Source organism: Hippocampus guttulatus, chromosome 21 (genome assembly GCF_054856545.1).
Source record: "Hippocampus guttulatus isolate MCC_2025c chromosome 21, RoL_Hgut_1.0, whole genome shotgun sequence".
NCBI lineage: Eukaryota > Metazoa > Chordata > Actinopteri > Syngnathiformes > Syngnathidae > Hippocampus > Hippocampus guttulatus.
The window spans coordinates 1,147,181-1,161,669 of NC_141281.1; the positions used below are offsets into that span (position 1 = coordinate 1,147,181).

The 14,489-nt window shown below is 42.4% G+C and overlaps 1 protein-coding gene across 1 annotated transcript; it reads left to right on the forward strand.

Annotated features, from left to right (window-relative positions):
- Positions 1–807: 807 nt before the first annotated feature.
- LOC147186615 (uncharacterized) lies at positions 808–7,645 on the forward strand. Its single transcript, XM_086102083.1, has 8 exons — positions 808–953; positions 2,614–2,756; positions 2,833–2,977; positions 3,092–3,205; positions 4,026–4,170; positions 4,252–4,400; positions 4,487–4,626; positions 7,248–7,645. The coding sequence occupies exons 2-8, from the start codon at positions 2,657–2,659 to the stop codon at positions 7,397–7,399; spliced, it is 945 nt and encodes a 314-aa protein (XP_085958209.1). The 5' UTR covers positions 808–953; positions 2,614–2,656; the 3' UTR covers positions 7,400–7,645.
- Positions 7,646–14,489: the final 6,844 nt, after the last annotated feature.

A 14,489-nucleotide genomic window follows, 5' to 3' on the forward strand; every position in this document is an offset into this window, starting at 1 on the left:
TTCAAAGAAATGAATGGCCCACACCATGCAACTGCTTTAAATAACATGTGTTTGTCTGTATGAAAATATGGAAAAAAATGGACACTGTCATGCATGCACAATAAAAGTCAGAGGTGTCCCTGAGTTGATGTGCAGGCAACTGTGGACAGAGGACATCGCCCTGTCCAGCCAAGAGTTTAGGGCGGGCCAGAGGGCCCACAAAAGGCCGAGGGCGGTCCGCCATCCCCACCGAAGCGCTCCAACCAGCCGGACACCGGCCCGCACACCCCGCCGCCGTCAATCTCAACCGATCCGTAGCCGGAATCGATACTTGCACTGTGAGGCCGACGTGCTAACCGGCCAACCACCATGAGGTGTATGTTATGCATTGAAACTTGGAGGACCGGCAAGGGAGAGGAGCAAAGCACCAGAACCAGGCCCAAAAGTTAAGTGTCAAGTGAGAAATGTTTGTATAGTGTATATAAAGGGGAATATGTGGAAAGTCTGCAATTTTGGAGGCTCAACTACTGAAGGTCGGGGCCCATCCAGCAGGCCGGTCACAAAGAGACGAGACAACTAAACCCAAACCCAGCAGTGCCTTTTTCCCCATTTAGAGATTGGTATGTGCATTAAATTTGGCCTCTGTTTTAGAAGATCCACTCGTTTCTTTCTAAATCCGAAGTGTTGGGGTATTCCAATCTTGCCTGGAGTGTTCACACCTTGCCTCTTTTGACAATTTTGGTTCCTCTGTATCTCGTCTATTCTTCATTAAGATCAACATGAACGAATGATATATAATGATGGGAGGTAAAAAGGGAGGCGTGTTTTGCTTCCCAACCCTTTTATAAGCGAGTTGCAGGAGAGCATGCAAGATAAGAGGTCCATGTGACTTTCACCACGGTCATAAACGAGCGAATCCATTCTATCGACCTTCTGCTATCTGCACCACAAGTGCAAAGGACGGATGGTGAAAGGTAGGCTTTGTTTGGCTCGACATCTTTTGCGTAGCAATTTCATCTTATCTTCAACGTGCATTTCGTGCTGTTTTGTCTGTACTGTCGTTTACGTGTCATTATGATGTTCCACAGAAGTACAAACGATTACAATGCAGTGTTCCCTCAGTTATTGCGGCTTCACTTGATTGCAGGTTTTTATTTGTGACCATAACGTCATGTATTGCGGGTCTACTACATTGTGGATTTTCTTGCTATTTTTCTTTCCTCTAAGATGGACTGGTCAAAAAAAAAAATATTATACAAACACCAAGACCATGAAAATTAGAGCTAGTCCATCACACACCAAATCACCGTTCCCTTTTTGTGGGTGCGTTAAAAAAAAAGGCTCCGAGTGCACTGCTTCACTCAGATGTTTGTTCAGATGTGCCTTTCGGTTAGTCACGGCGCCCCAGAAAACAGAGCCCAGTTCAGTCAGGAGTGTACAGTACAAGGAGTGTAAACATATGTGTCAGAAATTAATGTGAACAGAGTGTGCTCTGCACCCAGACAGCACTCGAGAACGAAGAATCAGCAACTTTATAACTGCAACTACCGTATTTTCCGGACTATAAGTCGCTCCTGAATATAAGTCGCACCAGCCATAAAATGCATAATAAAGAACAAAAAAACATACATAAGTCGCATTTTGGGAGGAAATTTATGTGATAAAATCCAACCCCAAGAACAGACATGTCATCTTGAAAGGCAATTTAAAAATATATATACAATATGCTAATGTTACATGACGCATAACGACGAACTGAGAACGTGCCTGGTATGTTCAAGTAACGTATTAAGAGTTATTCAGATAAGTATAGCATAAAGAACATGCTAACAAACCATCAATGTCACTCCAAATCACTAAATCCAATGAAATCTTCATCCTCTGTGTCAACTCCACCAACTCCGGAGGTAGAAGACGGCAGCGCTTCCTCTTCTACGTCGCTTATGTCAGACTCATCGTGGTTTTCTCAACACAGGTTTAGAGCGGCCTCTTGCGGTTTAATGTGAAAATAACATGTGAAATGATATAATAATGTGTTAATAATTTCACCCATAAATCGCTCCAGAGTATAAGTCGCACCCTCTGCCAAACTACAAAAAAACTGCGACTGATAGTCCGGAAAATACGATACATGAAAGTCCTTTTTTTTACACTTGTATCATACGACTTACCTTCACAACAATCTTGTGTCACATTTTTGTCACAGTTGGAAATCTGAGTGGATTCATGCGCCTTTTAGATCCCTGTTGCTGAAAACCGAAACCAATTTACTCTGGTGCCATAACAACTTCAAACACATGGTCTATGCAAAATGATAACAGAGGTGAAGGTGTGGTTCTGACATTGTTATCTGCTCAAAGTGGACGTAAGCAACTCAGGTCCTCATTTGAATGAGGCTTGTTGGAGTCGGGAAACTTCTAAAACAGTCAAGACAGTGGCTCTCAAGGACCGGAGTTGCCTACCCTTGGGTTAAGGTGTAAAGTTGAAAATTTGTCAAATAGTTTTCTTTTTTTTTCCCCCCGATTAGTCACCACTAACATCAACCAAATTTAGGATAAGAATGTCTCTCCTAGTCCTTACAAGGGCTTCTATTTGAGCTTTGCACTCACACTATTTTCTCATTGACTCCAACAGTGTATTCCGTAACCTGCGTTGTATTTCGAAGCGGTTCCTTACGATGGGGAAACACAATGCCGGACGCCTTGTTGCCATTTTGCTTTCCGTGGTGGTCTACGGTGTCAGTTTGGTGTTCAACGGTCTTTCCGTGATGGGAGTGGGTAAGCAAACGTGCCCGTAAGAGAATCCTCATGTGACCAATGCATTTGATGATCACTGCGCCTCAAATCTGCCCAGGCCCCTTCAGTACCACCACAGGCAACGTGTCTGACGTGTTTGTGACTGAGATTACCCCGTCGGGATGGACCTTTAGTATCTGGAGTGTCATCTACGTGTGGTTGACACTCATGATTATCTATATCCTCGCTAATCTTTGCAGAAAGTACTCATCTTTCAATTATTATTATTATTATTTTTTTTTTTTACCTAAAGGCCATCTTGTGTGCACCATATCACAATTTTTTTTTTTGTCATTGTGATTTTATGTTTCTCACAGGAATGCTTATGGCTATGTTTACTGCAGTCCACCAGTCTTGCCCTATGGATTCTTCATTTGCTGGTGTCTCAATCTATGCTTCAATATCGCCTGGCTGCTTGTTTGGGACAGAGCGTAAGCTTTTTACAATGTGTAATTACAGTAACTTACATGACGAACAATCCGTCCATCTCCAAAACCGCTTATCCTGAACAGGGGAGTCGCTGGAGGCTATCCCAGCTGACTTCAGGCGGAAGGCAGACGACACCCTGAACTGGTCGCCAGTCAGTCGTAGGGCACATCTAGATACAAGTGACCATTCACACCTACATACGTAGTGGGCAGTGTGGCAATTGATCCCACACTGCCCACACATACACAAGTCGCGCGAGTGTACCACGACGTCACCATCAGCAACTCCATCGATTATGCGAACAACTTATCCTCACAAGGGTCAATGGGGGGGGGGGGGGGGAGGCTGGAGCCTATCCCATCTGTGATTGGGCAGTAGGCCGCCTCACTGCTTTTTTTTTTTTTTGTGGTCCACTACATCACACAAAATGACATCGGTGGTCCAAATCTTTAGCGACACAATCCGTGCCCTGTGCTCCCAAAACCAGAGACGTGGTAGCAGCCTGAGTTCAATCCTAGTTGGGTGGATGCCACAATACTAAAAACTTCCCCACATTCCCCCCTTGATTAAAAAAAAGGAAAAAGAAAGAAATGTTTTTGGGAGTCATCAAAACCATTGCTTGGCCATTGTGTCGTTGTTACCTACTTTTCTCTTTGCACTCTGGCACACATATCTAGTTGAAACCAGTTAAGACTGTCACACATCGTCAAATGGTCTACGCAGAACATGAGTGTCAAGGCATGTGAGCGGATAATTAAATGTCACACTTTAAAATTGAACGTTTGTATTTTGGTAACATGAATTTTTTACACGTCCCCCAAGGTGGATGATTGCAGCGCTTGTTTTTCTAATCCTGGTTGCCGGCACGAACTATGGCATGATATCTTTCGCCTGCCACGGTCTTCACGTTTATGGAGCCTGGCTGAAGGAATACCACAAAGTGGATCTGTGGCTCATTCGCATATTGGTTCGTGGAATTTACACTGATTCCATTTATTAAATAAATCACTGAAAATCAAGTGCCATTAACATTGTGACGTGAGTCCAGGTTCAAAACGGTGTGATGATCTACACAACATGGACAACGATCGCCACGCTCATCAACTTGGCCATTGTGCTGACCTATCAAGCAAATGTTTCGCCTACCAATGCTGCCACGGTGTCCTATTGTATCTTGACAATCGTGCTGCTGGTTTGGTGAGCTGATTGGCACCAACACAACATTTGAAATACACTGTATATATCCCCCCCCCTGTTCTTCAAAGTCAAATCATTTCTTTTAGGTTTTTCCTGCAGAATGTAGTCCTGGACAAACACATGCGCTACGTCCTCATTGACTATCCAGTTGTGATCTGGGCGCTGACAGGAAACTTTGACAAAAACTACAACGCAGAATCGCCAAGCCGCAGTGGTATCTTCATTGGTAAGAAAATACATTTCACAACAATACAATATTCCCAGAAGTGAGTACATCAGTACATTTTGACAGTGGATCATTCACTTGCGGCTAGGCCACCTGCATCTTTCGTCCGTCATTATTTCACCCAACCCAAAACTGTACTGGTCAGTCTTTCAAACAGTCATCGTCATTTTAACCGCGCTTCCATCATTCCAAAATTACAATTATTTTTGAATCGCAATTCTTCCTTGGACCATGAAAAGGAACTCTGAAGAAGAAAGGATTCTACCGTATGGGAACATTTTCATCACATATCGGCAAATCAGATGTTTGTTCTCACTTCCTTATTCCCCTCAGTTATCACTTGATAACAGAATTCAAATCCATTTCAAACTCACGCTTAAATTATTTGTCTTTTTTCAGGGTTTATTTGTTTGACTGAGATCTCTTGAGATAAATATTATTTATGACATACTTAATTGTTTTAATATGTAATGTCAATTTATATCGACCTCTTTGGCTGTGTCCATGAATTCGGGGACACCAGCCACATCCATGCCTTGTGAGTGGTTTCCAAAGCGAGAAAAATTGCTGAAAAAAAGTTCCACCTGACTGCCAAAACACTGGAAAACCTTTTTATTGTTAAAGTAAACTTTTACACTGAAAAGTATATATTTTTTAAAAATGTGCCTCTGACAAGATCCAAACGACGTTGGGGTGGTAGGTGGATCCCAAAAATGGAGACTTAGAGAAATAGCGATACAAAAATATTTATTTAAAGAAAACCAGGAGACCGACAAAGTAAAAACAGAAATCGCTGGCAGCCAACAGCCAGGAAAACCCATCGAGAACGAAAAGCGCTTGCAACTGGCAAGGAAAAATTGAAAACCAAAAACCCACAAAATGAAATGACAAGAGTCCACACACACGAACTTCAAGAGAGTCAAAAATAACTTGACAAAAAGGATACTTACAAAACCAAAAACTATCAAGGCATAGGTGAGTATGTACTATTCCGGGGGGCGACAACCCGCGGCTCCAGAGCCACATGCAGCTCTTTAGCGCCGCCGTAGTGGCTCCCCGGAGCTTTTTCAAAAATGTTTGAAAATGGAAAAAGATGGGGAAGGAAATATATTTTTTGTTTTAATGTGGTTTCTGTAGGAGCAAAAACACGACACAAATGTTCTTAACATTTTTCAATGCTGTAAAAATGTGTAGAATAAAATTAAACATTTCTGTCAATGAGGATTTGCGTCATAGTCTCCGACACATGTTTCTATGCCAGGTAGGTGGCTGTTGCAAAATAAATAAACAAATAAATAAATAAATCTGCATTTTGTGTACAATTCACCGAGTGTACTGGCAAAGAATGGGAATCTGGAGGGCCGAGAGAAGCATTTTAAAACGGCACACGTGAGCTACGATAGTTAACACGCTGCAAAAGTGCGTTACGTCTCGACGAAAGTCGGTCAGCATTTGTGTGTAAGTGGGTATGCGCCCGTGTGCAGTAACGGGTCGATTGCGGGAGGTTGGTTGATCGAAAAGGAGATCTTCGGTCAAAAAAGGTTGGACACCCCGCTCTACAGGATGCAGTACCTGATTAAAAACATTTAATCAGGGAGGCTCATTGTGTATTTGTAGCCAACTTAGTCATTTTGATAGGAGACTAATATAGATACATACAGCATGTGTTTCCTTCATCATAAGTCTTAAAGAAGGCTTTTCTTTTTTTGCGGCTTTTGACATATTTGTTTTTTTGTATTTTTTTTTGTCCAATATGGCTCTTTCACCATTTTGGGTTGCCGACCTCTGTACTATACAATACTGCATAAAAGTTGCCCTCAATGCAATGATTTGTAAGGTCCAGCAGTTCTGTATTGAGGACCCGAGTGATACAGTATCAATACAGTTTGCCCAATGTGCCCACAATGCATCACACGTGTAAGATAAGATATCCTTTTATTTGTCCCACACTGGGGAAATTTACAGTCTAGAGCAGCAAGATTGTGGGTAGAAAGAAGAAGGAAGGAAAAAAAACAAACACCGTTCAATTAAGTGCAATATAAATACAAAATGGATAAGTTGCAGTGCTATTTACAATTGTTTTTCACATCATTTAATTATTATTTTTTTATTCAGCAGCCTGACAGCAGTCGGTAGGAACGAGCGGCGGTATCTCTCCTTCTTGCAGCGCGGGTGTAACAGTCTCTGGCTGAAGGAGCTACCGAGTGCTGTCAGGGCGGGCTGGAGGGGGTGGGTGGAGTGGGGTGGTCATGAAAGATGACTCCTCTCCGGCTTCATCCAAAAAGAGGCAAATCTGAGTCAATGTATGTCCCTGCCCAGGACCTGTTTGCCCTGAATGATCCTACCAGGGGCATCAAATCCCAGACGATTTCGCTCCAAGTGTTCCGAAAATGACATCGCCGTGAAATTGGATCCCAAAAAGCAGAATCAAAAAACCAATTGTACAAAATCAGGTTTGTGAAATAAAAGGGTTACACACAAGTACAAACAAAAGAAGCAACACGACAAAGAGTCAATGCAAAACTAGAATTGTACAGTAAAGTACAACCAAAGGTAATGACAACAAAAAAAAAAGTCAGGTTTCTGGCATCTGATGATCCTTTGCTTCCTCATACTTGCAGTTGTGCTGTTAGTGGCTGCGTCATTGCTGTATGCTGTCCGTCTTGTCCTGGTGATTTGGCGCCACTGCAAGCAGCCGCTCTATAATGGCGTCAGCCCGGAGGCCGTGGAGCCAATGGAGGCTGCCAAGCGCCAAAAATGGGCACTCAGATGAACGCCTCTTCATGTTCTGTCATTAAAAAAAAAACTGTCACGGCAGTGTGTTGTTTTGCACACGCTGTAAGCCTCATGCGTAAATGATGTATTTTTACGTACAGTGTTAATAATTTACGCAAGATGACTATTCTATTATCCGTTCGTATCCCTGGTTGATCTCTCACAGACTGATCTCTGAACCTTTTATTGGGCTTGCCTGCTGATTACAGCTTCAACAGATCATACAAGTCTTGATGTCATTCATGTGCACAAAATATACTTCAACATCACATATTTTTGTGCTTGTATATTTATTAGGAAATAAAGTCTGTGCATGATACAAGCTGTTTTTAAAATACAGTTTTGGCTGTGACTGAAAGAAAGACAATACTTTTGTTTCATGGTCTATTTTATGTTAATTGTTTCCCATGACAATAATAAACCGGTGCCGCTTCGTTCCTCTAAGCTAATTTGCAGTCAAAAAAACAACAAGGCACATCAGCTACGGGAAGGCAGGGCAAGTTTATTTGAGATTTATAGACCAACAAGATTTTAAAAAATATTCTTTGACTCAATGGAAGCCAGTGCATTAATGTGAAGAGAGGTGTGATGTGGTCCAGTTTCCTGGTGATTGACAGCCCTCTGGCGGCAGCATTTTTGATCAGCTGCAGCTACCTGATTGCCCTTTTTTTTTTAAATAAATCAAAACCTGTTTTGACACCATTAAACTTATCTCAGTTTCTGAAAGTGACAAATAACCCTTAATTTTTTGAGGTGCTAATAGGCATCTTTGGTATTTGCTTTGAAGTGGATTTTTAAAATTCGGGTCTGATTCAATAATTACAAGATTTATGGCTTGATTTGTAGCTTTGAATGACAGAGTTAAAGTGAGCGCTGATCTCGGACCTTTCATTATTGGGTACCAAAAAGCCAATAATTTCTGTCTTTTCTGGATTGAACTGGAGAAAATTCTACTCCATCCACTCATTAATTTGATGAATAAAGAACACTCAATTAATGAACAAAATAAAGTGCAGTCATGTGAGGATGCTGAAAATGTGTGTGTCATCTGCATAAGAATGATAGGAGACTGTTGATGCTTTGAGCAAGGGCCAGCTATAAATGTGAAATAAGTGGTCCAGGAATCGACCCTTGAGGAAACCTGCATGTAGCGATGGGCTAATGAAGCCTTGTGAAGCTTTTGAGGCCTTTGTCATATTCATTTGGAAAAAAAAAAGTCAAAATGCTCAAAGCCAAATAAAATATATGACATGAGTGTGTGTGTGTGGGGGGTGGGAGTCTCTGTGTGCGTGTTATTAATATTCTATATTTTTGTGTTAGTGCACACTGCACCCTAAGCATCCTCTCAGTTTCACTTTCACAGAAAAAGTATTTTAAATGTAGCCAGGTCTTTGGAAAGTCTGGGCTGAACACAAAATAATTTTGATGCGTGTTTTATTCCCGACTGAACAAAAACATTTTGTACAGCATTAAGATGAAAGACTGAGATGTTAACTGAATTTTAAGAGTTCGAAAAGGGATCGAAGAGATCAAAGAAAATTATTCAACAGATTAACGACAATTACACCATAATATACAACAGCAGTGGCTTGCTTGACAGGGAAAGAGAAATAAAAATACATTATTTCCAAGCCACAACATTCCATGAAACTTAAAAGTGCAGACCGACTAATCATTACAAAACAATGTGTTGAGAGGACACACTTACTCGATACTTTCCGGCATGTTGGGTGCATACAAAACACGTGGAAAAACACAAATGATCTCCCCTCTAAATAACAGATCAGACAGTTCATATAATTTCAGTCAAAAAAAACAACAATTCACATCTTGTCACATTGTGAACACTTACGCTATACAGCTGTTCACACGATTCACTAGCGGCATATTTCAAACTCCAAACCACGATATTTTGCTCTACAAATACCGTTCAAATAATAAATCACCCGTCCAAATATAACACCTAACATGCTTCATGGTAAAATAGCTACTGTTGGAGGAGATCAAACAGAGGGAAGCGTGTTGTTGTGGACACGGCGGGATCCCTTCACCGTTCTCCACTTCCCCAGGTCCTCCGCGTGTTCGTTTGATTCGGGCTGAGTTGATGTGCGAAAATGAGAGGCTGGAAATGGAGAAGTTCTTGCAAGATGTTTTACTGAACGTTCAGGGCACAACACGAATCGATTCGGGCTCCTGTGAGTCTCAGATTTCATCAGGAAGCCCCGAGCAACTACAGTCACACGTACATATAGGCATAGTATGTTAATTATATTAATTAGGGGCGGGCAGTTCTTCCCCTTATGTAAAAATCGGAGACAAAGAAAGTTAAGCAAAGTTCGATCTTGGCATTTTGACAAAGTACAGACCACATCTGCTGTGCACAAATCTTGAGATTAGGGTTCCTCTTCGAAGGCACTTGACAGCCTTCAGGGACTTTTACGAGGTGGTGGAGGCAAGAAAACCCTCTAATTAACCAAGTGAAAATAGGATCTAAACTTCACACTACATTCTTTGTTTTAAGTACTTCAGCAGATGTTCAGGACAGAGACTAGTGTCAAAGTCGACCTGTCTATGATACAAAGTTTTAAGATAAACATATAAAATATATAAGTGATAACTTCACTACCAATTACCTGAATAATATGGAAAGGCAGCCACTCTCGCGGCGCCATTTTGAAGTCAAAATAACAAAAATAACACAACACAACACATAGGACACAGACAGTCGTGCAATCTTCACCAATTTTCTGCATACACTTTGTTGTCTGAAGCAGTTATAGATGAAAGAGGAGAGGATCAAAGTGTCCTTTCACCAGTGGATCAGAGACGCCATGCTGAAAATGTGCACACGTCTGCTACAAGCTAAGTTTTGAAAGTAAACACGAAAAAAGATTAGTTCACTTCTCCTGTCCCACGTAATCCGCTTCAAACTCCAAGGCGCGACTCCCAGTTCCAAATCCGCATCGGCGCTTCGCGCTAACGCTCCTTTCTTCTCATCGTCGGCTCCTCATTACTGTGTGTTCTTAAAATGACAATATTATCGCATGCTATTTTTTCTCTTGACAGATGACAACAATTTTTGTCCAGAGTTTTGGATCGCAAAACAAGAGCATCTCATGGAGGTTCTCCATCGACATCAACATTAAATAGGTGACTTTTCCCGCCACAAGCTAACGCTAAAACGGCGATACAAACGCTAGCTGAACAAGGAAACAAACTCGAACTAAAATTTCCAGAGTCACTCCTGATCATTTTGGGCGATTTTAATAGAGCACATCTTAACCGTGAACTTCCCAGATATAAGCAGCACATCGACTGTTTCACCACAGAAGGCAACATTCTAGACCACTGCTATACAACACTAAAAAGTTCATACCGATCGATCGCCCGCGCAGCATTGGGTCTTTCTGACCACAATTTAATACACTTAATACCTACATACAGACAGAAACTCAAATGGGTGAAACCGGTTGTTAAGACTGTGAAGAAATGGACCGATGAAGCAAAGCTAGCTCTACAAGAATGCTTAGACTGCACTGATTGCGGCGTCTTTGAAACTTCAACGGGCACACTGGATGAATACACAGACACTGTAACATCAGAATAAGAATCATCTTTATTGGCCAAGTATGTAGAACACACCGCCGTCCTAACTCTCCGTTGAAGTCGGATTTTTCCTTTTTTGTGGCGGCCCCAAACCAAACCGTGATGGAAGAACACAGGGTTGATTCGATGACTGCCGTGTAGAACTGACGTAGCACCTCCTGTGGCAGGCCATGCTTACTCAGCAGCCTCAGGAAGTACATCCTCTGCTTGGCCTTTTTCAGGATGGAGATGGTGTTGACTTCCCACTTCATGTCCTGGGAGACTGTGATTCCCAGGAACTTGAAGGTCTCGACGGTTGACACACGGCAGTTGGATAGTGTGAGGGGCAACTGTGGAGAAGGATGTTTCCTGAAGTCCACGATCATCTCTACAGTCTTGAGCGTGTTCAGCCCGAGGTTGTGTCGGCTGCACCAGAGCTCCAGCTGCTCCACTTGTTGTCAGTACGCAGACTTGTCACGGTCTTTGCTGAGACCGATGACCGTGGTGTCGTCTGCGAACTTAATGAGTGTGACAGCTGGACTTGTTGAGGTGCAATCGTTTGTGTAGAGGGAGAAGAGCAGTGGAGAGAGGACATATCCCTGTGGGGCTCCAGTGCTAGTGGTGCATGTTGATGATGTTGTTGCTCCCAGTCTCACCTGTTGTGTCCATCCCGTCAGGAAGCTGAGGATCCACTGGCAGATCGTAGGGGACATACCGAGGTGGAGAAGTTTGGGGGTGAGGAGTTCCGGGATGATGGTGTTGAACACAGAGCTGAAATCCACAAACAGGATCCTTGCATAGGTCCCTGTGCTGTCGAGGTGCTCAAGGATGTAGTGCAGACCTATGTTGACTGCGTCCTCCACAGACCTGTTTGCCCGGTAGGCAAACTGAAGAGGGTCCAGCAGGGGTCCGGTGACGTTCTTTAGGTGGTTCAGCACAAGGCGTTCAAAGGACTTCATGACCACAGACGTCAGGGCGACAGGCCTATAGTCGTTCAGTTCCGATGTTGCCGATTTCTTGGGAACTGGGATGATGGTAGACTGAAGCAGGATGGGACCTCACACAGCTCCAGGGATCTGTTGAAGATTTGTGTGAAGACCGGAGCCAGCTGGTCAGCGCAGACTTTCAGGCAGGAGGGGGACACTTTGTCGGGCCCCGCAGCTTTCTTGATCTTCTGCTGCTTGAAGAGCCGTCTCACGTCCTGTTCGTGGATCTGTAGTTGAGAAAAAGAGGGTGGGGGGGTAGATAGAGTAGTTTCTGGTAGAGGTGGGGGTGTGTGGGAAATGGGGGTGTCCTTTTCAAATCGGCAGAAAAACATGTTTAGTTCATCAGCAAGACCCTTATTGTTCACTGTTTGGGGGGATGGCATTCTCTAGTTTGTGATTGCTTTCAGGCCATTCCATACAGATGCAGAGTCGTTAGCAGAGAACAGTTTTTTCAGCCTCTCTGCATAGTTTCTCTTAGCGATGTTAATTTCCTTTGTCAATTGGTTTCGGGCGTGTATGTACAGTGCCCGATCTCCACTTCTAAATGCGGCCTCTTTCTCTTTCCTGAGTTGCCTGAGTTTGGGAGTAAACCATGGCTTGTTATTGTTGAAGGAGCGGAAGGACTTCGTTGGTACACACATGTCCTCACAGAAACTGATGTATGATGTTACAGTGCCTGTGTATTCATCCAGTGTGCCAGACAGTCGTCCTGTGGTGGTCGGAGCACTCGGGGCAGTGACCCCCAAACTAGATGAGTGGTTGCAACTGATCCCGGGAACAACATCGGACATCTCAGTCCAGAAATGTGCAGTGCTGGGAACAGCAAGGATACTGCGCGGAACCCTCAAGCTTCCTGGCCTCTGGTAGAGGACCCGAGCTGGGAACAGCAAGGATACTGCGCGGAACCCTCAAGCTTCCTGGCCTCTGGTAGAGGACCCGAGCTGAATGAGGGACGGACACCACCCGAGGGGTGAGACGAGGATTTTTTATATATATATATATATATATATATATACACACACACACACATACATACATTTTCCGAACCGCTCTATCCTCACTCGGGTCGCGGGGGGTGCTGGAGCCTATCCCAGCTGTCTTCGGGCAGTCGGCGGGGGACACCCTGAACTGGATGCCAGCCAATCGCAGGGCACACAGCAACGAACAACCATTCGCGCTCACACCTAGGGACAATTTGGAGTGTTCAATCAGCCTGCCATGCATGTTTTTGGAATGTGGGAGGAAACCGAAGGACGCGGAGAAAACCCACGCAAGCATGGGGAGAACATGCAAACTCCACACAGGAAGGCCGGAGCGGGAATTGAACTGTGCACTGTGAAGTCGACGTGCTAACCACTCGACAACCGGGCCGCCAAATATACATATATATATATATATATATATATACACACAGTATATATATATATATATATATACATATATATATATATATATATATATACTGTATATGACCACCCGTCACACATATGTACTTTTTTCCCTTTCAGATTGAGATGAGATATAGTAAATGAATGATCCATTACTTAATTAATGTTAACTAAAGTAAAACTCACAAAGCACAAGGGGTAGAACTAGATAAGATTTAAATGTGTCTTATTTGCTGATGACAGCTTCTTGACGACTGCGAAAAAAGAATTAAAACTTAAAAAACTGGTTCGACATAAATAAATGATCACTAAACCTAAAAAAAAAAATCACTGATAATTCTTTTTAGCACGAGACCAATTAAACACCAAGTAAGAATTATGGTAAACTCAATTGAAATAGAAAGAGTGGATGAAAATTAATTTCTTGGAGTAATAATAGATGCAAAACTACATTGGAAGCCACACATAGATAACGTTAAAAGGAAAATATCAAAAACCAGAGGGATATCTTTTAAAAAAACAAGGATGTGCTGTATAAGAGGTCTTTATACACATTATACTGTTCATTATTACGACCATACTTGACCTATTGTGTGGAAATATGGGGAAACGCCTGCAAAACAAACACACTCCCCGTTTTAAAACTACAAAAAAAAAGCAATCAGAATTATTAATTGATCAAGACATTCTGAACCAACGAATCCACTATTTATCAAATTAAACACAATGAAATTTTATGACTTGGTTAACTTTAAAATAGCCCAATTAATGTACAAAGAACACAAGAACCTCCTCTGCCAAAATACTCAGAAGCTGTTTGAAATTTGTGAGAGTTGCTATGATTTGAGGGGTACAAAAACCAACAAAAAAATAATCCAAAACATGTACAAACGTTAAACAAAGGTGTGTTTCTGTAATATATGTTGATTTGTTTGGTAAATGTATTAAATTCAGTCATGTCAGAGAATATTGAATATGAGGATCAGAGAAAATTGACAGAAATGTATCAGTGTGTGTAATAGTCCCTGTCAAAACTGAAAGTTGCACAAATATACACCATATACTGTAAGTGCGGCATGCACCAGGAAAAAAGCATTTGTTCAATTTTTTCCAGATTGAGATATCAGAA